A 14,301-nucleotide genomic window follows, 5' to 3' on the forward strand; every position below is an offset into this window, starting at 1 on the left:
CGCGACCCCCAGAAGAGTCCTGACAAGTACTCCTACATCCACTCTCCTTAGGACCAAACCTCCTCTGCACAGGCACATCTGCAGCCAGCTGCGGCATAAACACATCTGCAGAGAGGACACCTTGTCCCCCTCTGTCCTCAAATAAAAAGTAATCCAGGAAGGATCCTGAAACACTCAGTGTGTGATCCAGGTCAGGTGTGGACAGCCTCCACTGTTGCAGGGATAAGACACCTAACACCAGCTGACTTTTGTTTTCCTTTCTCGCTGCGACTGTGCTCCATATCCCAAACACTCACCCTGCTCCCTTGCTCAACATGCTTGATATCATGTAACAGGCATCTACCACTTCAGATCCTGTGCAGGGGGGTTGTGAGACGGCGGGCTGCCGCATCATCAGCAGATGCTGCTGTGCACTTGCAGCTGGCACCCCTCCAAAAGTTTGGAGGGTCAGTGTATTAAACTGGACCTAATTGAAATGGAAATGCTTTGCTTTTGCATGGATTTCTTCTGCTCCTGCATACATTCCTCCCTCAGCTGCTCCCTGCATCGACAGTCCTACCTCATTTATTTGATGGGAGCCTTACCTTGACTTCTTCACCTTTGATCCTTGACTCATGTTTTCTGGCCAGCAGATAAGAAGTCAAACAAAAAACCTTCAGGTCTTTAGTGCAAACCGTGTTGAAAATATCCAAATATATCCCAAATATTGATTAACAGATGTTTTCACTTGAAATGTGACTTTTCAGAAGAACGAAAACAAGATTGGAGAAGCTGTACTGACGCATGCACACGCATGCATAACACAAAAAACTGGTGTTTTGTCAGTTCAGTGATAAATTTGACTTTCCAGTCCGGCGCGTAAGTGTGAGGTTTAGAGTCAGCTGATCTTAGCAGCCCGTGGGGAGAACATTGTGTGGAGACAAAAATCTAAAGCAGCTGTCAGGGTTTAGGACAAAACACATTTCAACTAGATGAACCATTACGGGAACAAAAAATCCAACTTGAGGACCAAGCCATTGATTACTAATATGCATTGACCATTCTCCACAGGAGAGAGCAAAGTCCAGTCCTGCAGACAGACTCCTGGCTCCGATGCAATAACAGAGAGCTGTGATAAGAGAGCCTCTGTCTGTCTGTGTGTGTGCGTGTGCGTGTGCGTGTGCGTGTGCGTGTGGCTTCTGAAGTCACATGATTGATGGAGTGAGGTATATATGTTACTTTCACAATCCAGCCTCAAGACATTCATCTTAGAAGATTGACCTTATATGACCAAGTAAAAACAAAGATCAACGTACCCGCTCTGCTGTCCTATGCAGGTCATTATGATGGCCAAATAACTTATTTACTGTCAGTTATGATACCAACAGCGAACAAGAGTGCAAAAGAAGAAGAACAATTCTCAAAGGAAATACGCAGTCAGACCTGAGGACCATCAGGCTGCTGCAGCAGATAAGCCCAAAGCCAAGTGCATTGCCTGAAAGCCACTGAAAAGCTCAGAAAGGGAGACAAGGAGCAAAAAAGGATAAAAGAGGAACACTACCATGACTGGCACAAAACGGCTGCTTCTTCCCGAAGTGTAATAAAGTGTTATCAGAAGCCATTTTGTCAGTACAAATTCACTGCGTGTGTCTTTGTGTGCATTTCCTCAGAGGCTCAGCCCGGCTCCCTACAGGCCAGTGTGACAGCCTTCACTCTAATTATGGCTCTGCTCTGTTTCTGTGCTCCACATTAGAAGTGATGGTTCAGATGGTTCAAAGTCAAACTTGCACAGAGCAGCATGAACACAGAGGTCATCGGCTACCCCGTCATCACATGCAGAGACATTTGGGTTACTGTCCTCTTATTATCACATGACTTGTTTCTGATTAAGATATCAGAATGCAGTATGTGTGGTATTTAATATTAGAGAAAAGAAAATTAACAGTTTTACTGCCCTATCCTGCCATAATGAATCTAATTAGCACAAGTACAAATCTGATATTATTCATAAATCCTGGGAAGGGTCATCATATTTTGCTAAATCATTGTCTGCTCTAATTAGTGATATGGAATACAGAGGACACAAATAAAAAAAACACTTTAAAATGTTCTACATTCGGGGGTTTGTCTGGACATTTCTTTGCTTTATTAACGAGTGACAAATAAAAAGATTTCTTTAAAAAAAGTTATGTTTATATTTTCTGGTTCTCCTCACAATAATAATAATAATAAAAAAATTGTGAGTATGGTCGACTACCAAAAAAAATGATCAATGCACTTTTATGCCTCACAAAACATAAGTTAAAGGTAGGGTAGGTAAGTTTGAGAAACCAGCTCGAGATCGCTAGAATTTGAAAATACACAACCGGAGAAAATCTGCCACTTCCTTATAGAGCCCCTCCTCCAACACACACGAACGCGCACATGACCAATGAGGGCACGAGATAAGTTTGTGCACAGATGGAAGGCTGACAGGCAGGTAGGCCATCCAGTTATTTTAGCCGGGCCGGCTAAAATGATTGGTCGTACTTTTTACAGTATTACGGCTTCCACAGATGACATTTTTTTATGGATTTTTTGTCAAAGCACTTAAGATATTCATTGCTATCGGGATGTTAAGAGCATTCCATGGAATATAACAAAAAGTGTCTCTCGAGCCGGTTTCTCAAACTTACCTACCCCACCTTTAAGCATACATGTAATCCCATTTATGCTAGCTTCTTCTTTATCTTGGTCGGAGATGTTGTGGTTTCATGGCATGTTTTTCCAGCACAATAACATGAAACGGGCAGAAGAATGTGTATGACATCTTTGTGTGTGCAGGCATAAAATAAACAAAGTGGGAACCAAAATGTTAAAATATTGCTCCATCGTACTATTAGTGGTCAAAAACTCCTCAGAGTATCTTTAAATCTGAAATAGTCACTCAAAAAACATAATTTTGCGCACAGTCTTCTGCCAAGACTGATGCTTAGCTGTCCAGCCATACACTGCAGGACAACTGTTTTGGTAATATATATATATATATATAACGCTTCAGTCATACAAAGAAATTCACCAAAAGATCAAATACTTTCACAATGAGTATTTAAAACCTCTCTGCTAACTTCTGACATTCAATAAGCCTTTAAACTCATTGATACTGCATGTTATTAAAACCTTCTCCTTTTAACTTGACTCAGACAACTGTGATTTATGTAAAAACCTTAATGTACAACCATTAAATAAACCCTGAAAATTATTTAATGCAATCCATTGCAAAATCCTGACCAAAGAGATTAAAAAACAGAAACAACCTGCCTTCAGCAGTTTCATCACCAGTTTTACATGTGAACCGGATTCAAACACCTGCTTGGACTATATAGGATCATATTTTACTGCATCACTATTAGAACATCTAAGTTAAAGGTCCCCTATTATACTGTTTTTCATCAATATATTATAGGTCTCAGACATATACAAACATGTCTCTGAAGTGTTTGGCTCAAAACACCAAACAGATCATTGCAGCATCCCATAATCCCCTCTGTTTCAGTCCTGTTTCAAAAGTGCTGATTCTCTGTCTGTTACTTTAGATGAAAATAAGGAGCCACTCCCCACGCCCCTCTGTGAGATATTTGGTTAAAAAGAACACAGTGGTGCTCTAGGAGGAGATTCAGGTGATAAGGGGGGGGGGGGGGTGGTGTTACCTTGGTTGGTGATTGGCTAATGGTTACACAAGCCAAAAAATCGTTATGACATCATAAAGTGGCCAAAATCTGATCAGCTCATTTTCAGACAGGTTTCTATATAAATGGATCAGGACAAAAAGAGAGAGAATCTTTTTTCCTGAAACTTTCAGAATCTCTTTCCACAGAGGGGGACACATGTTGAAAAAAGCGGATTTTGCACAATAGGTGACCTTTAATACATTACCACTGCGGCAGTACACCCCATGCATTGGTACATGATGGCAAAAAACATTTTCAATAGAAGAAAAAACTGCCAGTTTAAAAACATCTCTGCATTCTTGTATGGAGCTGACTCACTCAAATCCCTGCTCCACTTGAACATCTATGAACACTGAGCAGAAGGAGAGCGGATCAGAGGTGACATGGGTGGGTGTTTCATGCTATTCATTGATACAGAAAATTCTTTAATATTGAGAGTTTTGAATGAGCAGGGGAAAAAGAAAATCACTTGACTATTTCTCTTGACAAAATTAGAAGCGGCTTAAGTAAAGCCAACAAAACCTGACAGAAAGCAAACACTGTGACTCTTTGCTCAGAATATACAGATATCTTCTTGTGTAATTAACTTTTCTGTTCCTCAATATATAAGTACATATTTTACTGTGTTTAGGAGAAGCTAGAGCAGAAGGCTAAGTTCCCTGAAACTGAAGCTAACCTTCAAGTGGGATGTTTGATTAATGACATTAGTAACCCAGTTCACCTTTTGGAGTAAAACAAATCAAATTTTCAATCAAACTATTGGCAATTCCTTTTGATCTCACAGATGATATCTGTGTGTTATCACCATCCGTAAGAAGACAGAGAGGAAGCAGACAAGACTCCGATCTGTCTTGTCACCAACATACCTGGACATACCTGGAGCCTAGGTATGTCCAAGCAACCAATCATTACATAAACACCAGTTAGGCAACATGGAGCAGCAACCAGATGGTTCAATTTTGGAAACAGCAACCTCGAAAAAAGGCTTGTCCGTGAATAAAAAGACAGAATCAGAGCTTCTTGTCGGATGAAAGAGAGGACGTGCTATTTCAGACATCACAGATGCATTAACCCGCTAAAGAAATCATCTTTTTAGAAACACAAGGATAAAAGTCTTGATGTTCATAAAATAATCTGAAGGTCTACCAGCATTCAGATTTATAAAAACTAATCATATACTAGCCAAGATATAATCCTCCATAGCAAACCATTACGGAGATAACTAAAACTAGCTTTAACCATTTTCAATACTCTAACTCCTAAATGAATCAATCCAGCTGGGATTCAAGCAGATTGAGACCATTCTTCACTTTGATGTATTGCAAATGCCACAAATCCTACTTAGCACATGAAAGAGGAGCATAAACCTCAGAACAGAGAGGGCCAAGATGGGGGGAGGGGGGACACCATCAACATTATATAAGCACTGTGTCCTCCTCTTTCAATGTCATTTCAATGGCAGATGATTTTCGGAGGGGAAAATGAATGTGCACTTCCAGTCTTGTGACGCATGATGACAAAACTGACTCAAACATGCACTAACAGGCCTTTCAAAACAACACAGGCACGGTTGAAGAGCGCTTACCTCCAAAAATGAAATGCGTGCAGCGGACTGCACGGACTGCAGGGGCTAGTGGGAGTGGGACTCAAGCTTCGGGGTGTTAGGCTGCAAGTTAAATGGAGTGGAGTGAATAGTTGCCTTTTATCACACACAGGACAGAAACCCCCCCACAGCTCTGACACGTGCCCAGATGAAGACAGCAGCATCATGATGAGTAATGATTCCTGTCACATGAACCAACAATTGTGTTTGAAGAGCAGGTTCCCGTGGCATGTATGCACAGTTTGATATGTCTCTATCCCTAAGTTGCTTCAAATAAGATTCAAATCAAAGCCAAGCGCGTGTTCTCAAAGGCCAAAGATTATAGAGGAAGTTACAGATTAACCTAATTTCACATTCTTTAGTAATTCTTTTTTGTAATAAAAGGTAAATATATATATTTTCTGTGATTTAAGTCATACAGGAAGACCTTCCTTTACCTATGTCATGGATTGAACACTATTTAAACTAAACAGATGCACTGCAGAGCCTTAGGTCATATAAAGGTGAGTAACTTTTACTGCAGTGGCAGACCATAATACACTTTTAGAATAATAAACCTGCATATTTTTCTATATTTCTCTTATATTATCAATAAAAAGACCAAAACAAACGATGACTGCATCCTACTTACAGATATTGTCTATTCACTTAAAGCCTGACTGTTTGTTATTCTTCTTCTGTTTGGGTATTGTTTGAGACAAAATACAGTGGCCAGCTGTTTCAAGAACATTACCTCTTAAAAGCCAAAGTCTTTACTTGTGACTCATCTTCAGTAGGAACCAATGGGCTTGGAGCTGAGAACGTCAGAAAGTATTGAGAGACAGCATTTGGGGTTTTGGTCTTTTCATGGCAATGTTGGAATAATACATTTTAATTTTTTAATTAATAATTAAATATAAAATATATCTGTATGTATAAAATCTGCATGGAAAGAGTCTTTTTAAAGCAGATTTAACAGTCACTTATCAATCCAATTGTGCATTCAAATAGAGGGAACCATAACAAATACCTTATTGACCTAAATAAAAAGAACGTATCAAATGACTAGCTTGGATAAAAGGGGAACCTGCCGTGTAAACACACAGATTTTCGCCTTATTCATCACATTCAACAAACACTGCCAATCATCATAGGTGTGTTATGATAATGTGTGTGTTGCTTACATGTGCACTGTATATGTGAGTGTGTGACCCTAGCAAAGAAAGCATGTCGTGCATCTGCGGCACTCCTTGACATAACATGTTATCTATCAGTTTATCACACACCTGCATGAAAATATAAATGCGTGAACATGTACGTACACACACACACACACACACACAACCACAAGTAAGCCTCTGTTGACTAGCTGTGAAAGATTTGACATTAGACTTCCTGCTGCAGATGCTGTTGCTGCTGCTGCTAATGCTAACGCTGCACAAGCAACAGTGAAGGTAAGCAACAATTATGACACAGAGACAGATGGAGCACTGCAGAGGAGCTGCCTCTCTGCTAGGATAACGGAGGAAAATACTCACTCTAGCGTCAGCCCTGGAATTCTCAGCCTCTCCCGCTGGGCTTTCATGGCTGAACTGTGCTCGTTTGCTCTATTGTGGTCATGATATGCATTCACACTGCCTGCCTTGCCTCCCGCCCCCCCTGCACTGACAAAGAGCCAAACCCAGCCACCACAGTGCGATGATTGGATTTTTCTCCCCCCAAAAAAAGGGAGGGGGTTAAAAAAAATGGGGGCTACGGTTCTTGTCTATCCACTTCCCACCTTGAAGCTGTCAAATAAGATCCTCAGTTGCCTGCGGAGGGCATGGAGGCAGGACAATACCCCTTCATCCCTCCCCTAATACACGCCCCCTGCTCCTTCACAAATGCATGCACATATTTCCCCCCCCCCCCTCTCCTCCCCTTCCACCCAAGCACAATTCCTCCACCAGCTGGTGACTTGCTACGTAGCAGAAATAGATGCAATAAATTAAATCCACATTTTGTCCGCACCTCTTAACACGCAGTCACCTTGGCAGATGCTAACACGAGGCGTGCAGATGCAATGTCACCACAACCACGGGGATGATGTCATCTTGGAAAGAAAAACATAATGCACCACTACCTGCCAGTCTACGTCAGTCAGTCTGCATGGAGGAATGCACTCACACATGGCTTCTATCCTTTTTATTCAACTAGTCATTCAAATCAAATAAAGAGGAGGAAGTCAAACTTGCATGTTGCAGTGATTTCTTAGTTTAAAACATCTAATCTTTGCAGGCAGGTAGGAGCATGGATTCTGTAAGAGGCATGTGAATGTTGGCTGGAATTCGGTAAAGTTATTAAGCATGATGACGCAGCAGAGTGACCTAGCCCCTGCAGGCATTTCAAAAACCCCGAAGGCTACTGCTTATCATCAGTAAAATCCCCCATAATGCAATTTTGTTACATGTATTGTGGATGAAATACTGCATGACAAGAGGAGGCTTATTCAGATTATTTTCAACACACTGTAGAATAAAAATACACAACAAAAAAATGTGTAGTGTTTGCAATGAGTCAGCTACAATAACTGCTGTTTGAGGATGCTTTTGTTTAACCTGTAATGATGGCAGCAGTATAGACAGCAGACCACGCACTTAGCTGCTGCCTCACTCACTCACTCATTCATCCAGTTTACCATGAATTCTTTATTACGGTGAGCGTTTTTGAGGAGCAAAGACCCACTGCAGATGACACCAAACACTGTTAACCACAGAACTGGAAGACAAGGCAGGAAGGAACTAGAGCATAAGAAGATGCAGCTTGTACATAAAGTAAAGCAGGTCAAGAGTCAGCTAAATACTTCAAGTATACTAAGTTGCCTATAATCTTCAGGCATTTTCACACAGATTCTTCCATGTCATTCATCTCTTTACTCTGGTACATTTTCCATTTTGCAGCTTGTGACTCTTTTACTTGAATGCAAGTAAGTAAAAATTACATTCTCGAAAGGAAGCCAGGTTAAATGATAACATTGTATAGAGCCTGTGTTTGGCAGAAACTGAAACCTCTGACCCATGACTTCCTGTCAGCACATAAAAGGTAGAAGAGGTCTTTTCTCTCTTTTCTGAAAGACAGAGACATAACTCCAGCATTTGCAGGGGGCTGAGATAATGCCCTAAAAAAATATATATTGGAATAGGAAGTGGAGTGAAAGGGTTGAATAAAGGAATAAACACATTTTTATGCCATAAGTCTACAAATTCAGGCTTTTTTTTTTTTTTTTAAAGGAAAATTGCCATGTTTAAGTTTGACCTGCTAGAGAATACCTGCTGTTACATTTGGTAAAAGACAGTCTTGCTGTTTTCATCAGTTTCCAGCCTTTTTGCTAAGCTAAGCTAACCCTCTCCTGGCTTGAGCTTCATCTTAAACGAACAGGCATTACAGTTGTGTTGATCCTCTTTTCTTTATCATACAGTCTCAATCATTTTAACTGCAGCATAATAACTACATTTTGATGAAATCAGGTTTTCCATTGAACTACGATAGAATATAAGCATGTCACAATGAGGAGTCCGTTTGTGAGGTACACTCAGTGCCTTCTCATACAGCCTGCTTCACAGTCCAGCAAAAATATAAAAATTTAAAATCTATACATCCAAGAACATTTGCTCTAGCTTAAAAGGATGAATAAATTATAACTAAAACCAGCACACAGGATATATAAGAGTGTGCAGTGCAGATTCTAAATGTGAAGGTATAAGATTTCCTGCCAACACAGAGATGTGTTAATGAATCACAACGAGGTTGGTATTTACAAAAAGAACAGATAGACATTCATTTCATATGTCATTGCAATATTTAAAAAATAAAGTCAAATAAAGATATGTAGCTAATTTGTTTGATTTCTTTTTGTGCTGGTAATTTGTAGCTTTGGGTGAAGGCAGGTGAATCACCAAGGTTTTAATAATAATGTATGACTGTTACTGTGGTGTGAAGAACGCACACTGCAGAGCTGTTTCTAGTGTTCAGCTTCTATTTCTCTGAAATCAGGTCTACTTTTATGCAGGTGAAGTAGGCCCACATCCTTCTCTCAGAAACTGCATGCAGACTGTTTTTAGTTACACAGAAAGTGCCAAAGAAGTCCATTCATTCCATTCTATAAAGTCATTTTTGGCCACTTGGGGGCAGTGCAAAATGCTTTAACCTGTTAAGCCCTGAGCCTGTTTTTCAGGTCTCAGGCTCGAAAATGACATTCCTATTACTTATAGTGAAAACCACCCTTGAATGATGGGATAGTAGAAGCTTTAGGAATCCAAACTATAACATATAATAAGTACCCTGTATCAAGACTGATGCAAAACAAGTGACATTTGACCTTCTTAGAGGTTTAGAAAAAAACAAACACCTCTGCAGTCATTTGGGTGGATTTGCCATATATTGTTTTGTTTTGTAGCCTTTATTTATCCAGGTTAAAAATCCCATTGAGATCAACGATATATCTGGAACCTATTGGTCGATTTTGGTGATTGACACCTCTTTTGAACCGTTAGAGCCAATAGAATCGAGAGGGAGTTCCTAAATCCACCTACACGTTACCATTGAGGAATGAGAGTGATGCACACGCAGTTTGCCCAAACCGAAAGCTATGTTACGCTCTGAAAACTGAAAACTAGGCTTTTTGACATAAATATGACGATGGCTTATCAGTAATCATTTCTAAGGGACACAGAGACATTGGATTAACCTTCAGCAGCGTTTATATGCGTTTTAATGTCATTGAACAAAACTTTTTATCAGAAAACAGCAAAGGTAAGACGTATTTGCCGTTTTGGCCACGTAAAGTGAAGTTGTGTGTTGTTCGCTGCCCTGAGTTTTGGTCGCACAGTGATGATACTTATACCATTGGAATCTGTGGAATCTCTTGATATCTTGTTTGTGCAGATCCGATGAAGTAGAACATATTTCTACCGTGAGTCATGTGCAAAGTGCGTTAGCACTCTTTCGCTTAGTGCTGATTCAGACGCTTGGCGTTAGAGTTGTGTTTCGTTTCGGTAAAAATTGTTCATATTGTCTGTTAGCTGAGTTTCTTCCCGTTAAGTGGGTATGCATCATTAATAGGTTGTTAAATGTTAAGAAGCCCTCAAACGCTGTTTCCGGGGCTCCCGGGCTTAACAGGTTAAACACAACAATTACTTATTTTCAAGTTAAAAAGTGGACACGGGAAAATTTCAAGCAAACAGTTGCCTATTAATTTATCCAGCATATACAGACTAGCATTACCACTAGTTTCAAGTCCAGTTTGAGTGTTTCAACGCTCACAAAACCAAAACATTAAAGTGCAGGTGAAAAAACAAAACATTAAGTAAAAAGACGGTGGAGCCGAGTGGAAATACAGTTGAGAAATAATTATCTTAAAAAAGCAGCACTTTTTAAATGTTTTCATTTACTCCATAAATTAATTGATAGCCAATATTAAATAATAATATAAAACTATATATTGATGCAGCCTTAAATTTGAAACGTTCGTTTGTGTGTGTTTGTAAAAACGTAAGATTACACAGCAAGGCAAACCTTTGCAACATGTGAAAACTGAGCCTATGCTCGATTTCAATGAATAAAACTGATGTGCACCAGATTTTAAGGGAGATATTTATCTTGTGAGGCTGTTACTAATCTCAAAATCAAAAAATGCGCTTTTTAAAAAATGTGTATTCTGTGTTACCTTGACAAATGATCATTGAATGAGAAGGATAGAGAGGGCGTGTGAGGTGAGCAGGCAACCTCCTCTCAGAAGAGCTTGGACTAGGACCAACTATTGAACGCAAAGAGGGAATCACCACAGAGGCACAACACAGGAGTTTATGTTGATCGCTAATCAATTCTGCAACAACATATGCTGCCAAAAATTCCCAGACTCAATATATATTTTATATAAGAAAACGCTGTTCATATCTCCAGCTTCAGGAGGACTGCAACTGTAAAACTTCCACTCATAAATCTCAGTAAATGGCTATCCTCCAACAACAACTTTATGTGCAGAGATCAAGTTCATGTAGTGTGGCTGACAGCATCTGTTGAATTTACTCTCACCCTAAAAAGACCAAGTAACAGAATCTACAGTAAACAATTCCTCTTTATATATAGATATCCTATTGCATGGCAAAGCAGCTAATATAATTGGGCAGCACAACAGCTTTTTTGAAACTGCAGCAGGCTGTGATGTTTTGCTTGAAGTTGAGAAATAACAATCTAACCAAAATTGATCAAGAAAACAAATGAGTGTGGCTTGAGTTGCGTGCAAATGATTGATTTCAAGTTATTAAATTGGACCCAGCAAAAGAGTTCTAATATTAAGATCAGCCTACAAATACTTTCCAGTCATCACACCACTAGAATGACTCATGTTGAAAGCAACACCACATATTAAAATAATCTAAAAGATACACCCGTCACTGTTGTGACTGTGAAAAATAAATGACCATAATAAATGCCCACCACAAAGATGTAAAGAGTTTGTGGAAAAGGATAACTGGTAATGAACTGCTATTTTAATATCTTTAAATGTTTAGTAGCTGGCTATCTGTCACAGCAAAACCACTCTTAGACTTAAGTAACAGAAAAAAACAATGGTCAGACATACTTTATTTTTTCACAGTGGTGGAAAGTAACTAAGTACATTTACTCAAGTATTGTACTCAAGTACTATATTTTGACATATTTTGACTTCCAATTAATGCTACTTTATACTTTTACTCCACTACATTTCAGAGGCAAATATCATACTTTTTTCTTTTGTACGTCAACTTAAGTACAAATTTGAAATCAGGAACTTTACTTGTACTTTTATTTAAGTAAAGGATCCAAGTACCTCTTCCGACACCGCTTTTTCGTGTATTTCTTTTCGTGATTAGAATATAAATAAAGATAGGCTAAACCAACTTTACCTTATTCCCTACCCTGCTCCACCATCTGTCACACACCCTGTCTAACACATTTAAATCAGGCAAATGATAACACTCAAGCAGTAATACCAATCAAGAAACGCAAATATACCCATCTTACAAAATATGGTTTCATTTCAAATGCGACAAATTAGTCCAAACCTCATAGGCTTTTTTAACTAAATGTAACTATGATTCACTTTAAGCATTATACCAACTTTGTGATATTCAAACACCATTACTATGGTTACCAAGGTCACCAGAGGCTGCAGCGCAGCGCTATAAATATAAATCGAGTTGGTAATGGCTCACCTCTATTACAGTAGGTGCCCCCTCTGCTGAGGTGCGAGCGAGAGCAACAAGGTGTCATAGGTAAATCTTTCTCTTCCACCATAAAATATAGCAAACTAAACCAAAAATCAATACCCAGGAAGTCTGTTATGCCCTCACCTGGCTTAAAAGCTGTTTCATCTGGAGAATCAACAGCATTTTTCTCATAACAAAATAGACTATCATATGAATGATGTATTTCACCCTAAAATATGAACTCTGCTTCCCAAAGATTATGCTGGAATAAAAAGCAAATCTATCCACTCGGAGCAACTAATTAAAATGTAAAGTAGATCATATTCATCCAGCAATATTTGAAAGATGGAAATTATTCTGCGATCCTACACTGAACCATTGTGTAAGCGAACATCTTAACATGACTCGTAAAAGATGTAGATGAAAATACATACATCTTAGAAGCTCACAAATGCATTTCAGCAGAAAACAGCTAATAGATTTCTGTGACATTGTATCTAAATAAAGCCCAGGCCAACAGGTGAAGGCTGGACAAACATTCAGTTCTTGTTCACTTATCCCTACATAATTATCAATCTCCATAAGCAAATTTAGTATTATAACATCCATTTCCCAAAAATTTAACAAAAATTGTAGTTTGCATAAGTGTTTAGCTAATTTAAAAATGAATACTAAGTCTAACTAAATTGCATTTAGCTTATTCATAAGCTAATTTACATCACTTTTTCGTTTTCTCCCACTGACTGAACGCAGAGGTACATCCATCAAACTGCAGATTATGTGAAGCGCATGATAACAACAGAAACCTTTTCAGAGTCACGTCCATGTTAGTTACGTGGCTATTTCAGAGAAGGACTGTGATGTGTTTATGATGCAGGTTAGACTAAGTATGAAACTAATAGTTTATATGTCATCACAAAGTCATCACACCTGATAGGCGGACAAGACCATTTAGGTAGTTAAATGTGATTCATTGACGCCTTTAAACTGAAGAGCCAACTCATGCATGAACATGAGTACAGAGTCTTGGTTTATGAATCTAAATTCTCATCTCAAATTAAACCGTTCTTTGTATGGGTAGTGTTTGAAGAGAAACAACTACAGTATGAACATCAGTTTGATTATTTTATGTAAATCTTTTCTATTCTAAGTGATCAGATAAATATGAACATGATCATATTCATTTCAAATATATGATGCAGCCCTACTGCTCAATAAAATTATGAATGTGTATTTACATTATTGGCAGCGTACATCTAAGATGAAATGTTTAAAAACGTTATATTTAACACATAAACCTTCATTACAATTTGAGCTCATTATCTGCCCTACCAATGTACTGGTTATTGTGACAAGTGGAGGTTTATGTTCATTAGCCTATTTGATGTATACAAGTTAACCCACTGACTTTTAAGCAAGATGTGTATAAACAACATAACTTGGTACTCACAAACTGCCTCTTCGTGGAAGACTCAGCTCTTTCTGTAAAAAGAAAAAAAGAGTTGTAAGACAATCATTCAAAACTTTAATATAAACTTTGAATAATACATCATTTATTCTGATATGCAGCCCAGCGGCACTAACAAAAGATGTCACTTCATAAAATATATACCATTGAAAACATGATAAATCCCATATCTTTATTTTTAAACATTGAAATCAGCTAGTCTTTTTATTATTGTAGTAGATCTTTAGCCCCAGAAACTCAAAAAATACTGCCTAAAATAATGAAAGTTATAACTGGGGAAGAGATTGAGGTCCTGTTTAAAATAACAAACAGCGTCCCATCCTGCTGCTGCTG

General features: G+C 38.7%; 1 protein-coding gene across 7 annotated transcripts in view; it reads right to left on the minus strand.

Annotated features, from left to right (window-relative positions):
• mast4 (microtubule associated serine/threonine kinase family member 4) overlaps positions 1-14,301 on the minus strand; it is a 79,837-nt gene that overhangs the window by 29,969 nt on the left and 35,567 nt on the right. For 5 of the 7 annotated variants that reach the window (XM_034122986.1, XM_034122983.1, XM_034122982.1 and 2 more), the window contains one exon: positions 13,951-13,982. In XM_034122986.1, the coding sequence (XP_033978877.1) occupies positions 13,951-13,982 (32 nt within the window). Of the gene's footprint in view, positions 1-5,274; positions 5,356-6,809; positions 7,056-13,950; positions 13,983-14,301 lie in introns of those variants that run through there. The other 2 variants (XM_034122987.1, XM_034122989.1) reach the window with 2 other exon arrangements.

This window comes from Trematomus bernacchii, unplaced genomic scaffold, assembly GCF_902827165.1.
Source record: "Trematomus bernacchii unplaced genomic scaffold, fTreBer1.1, whole genome shotgun sequence".
NCBI classification, from domain to species: Eukaryota; Metazoa; Chordata; class Actinopteri; order Perciformes; family Nototheniidae; genus Trematomus; species Trematomus bernacchii.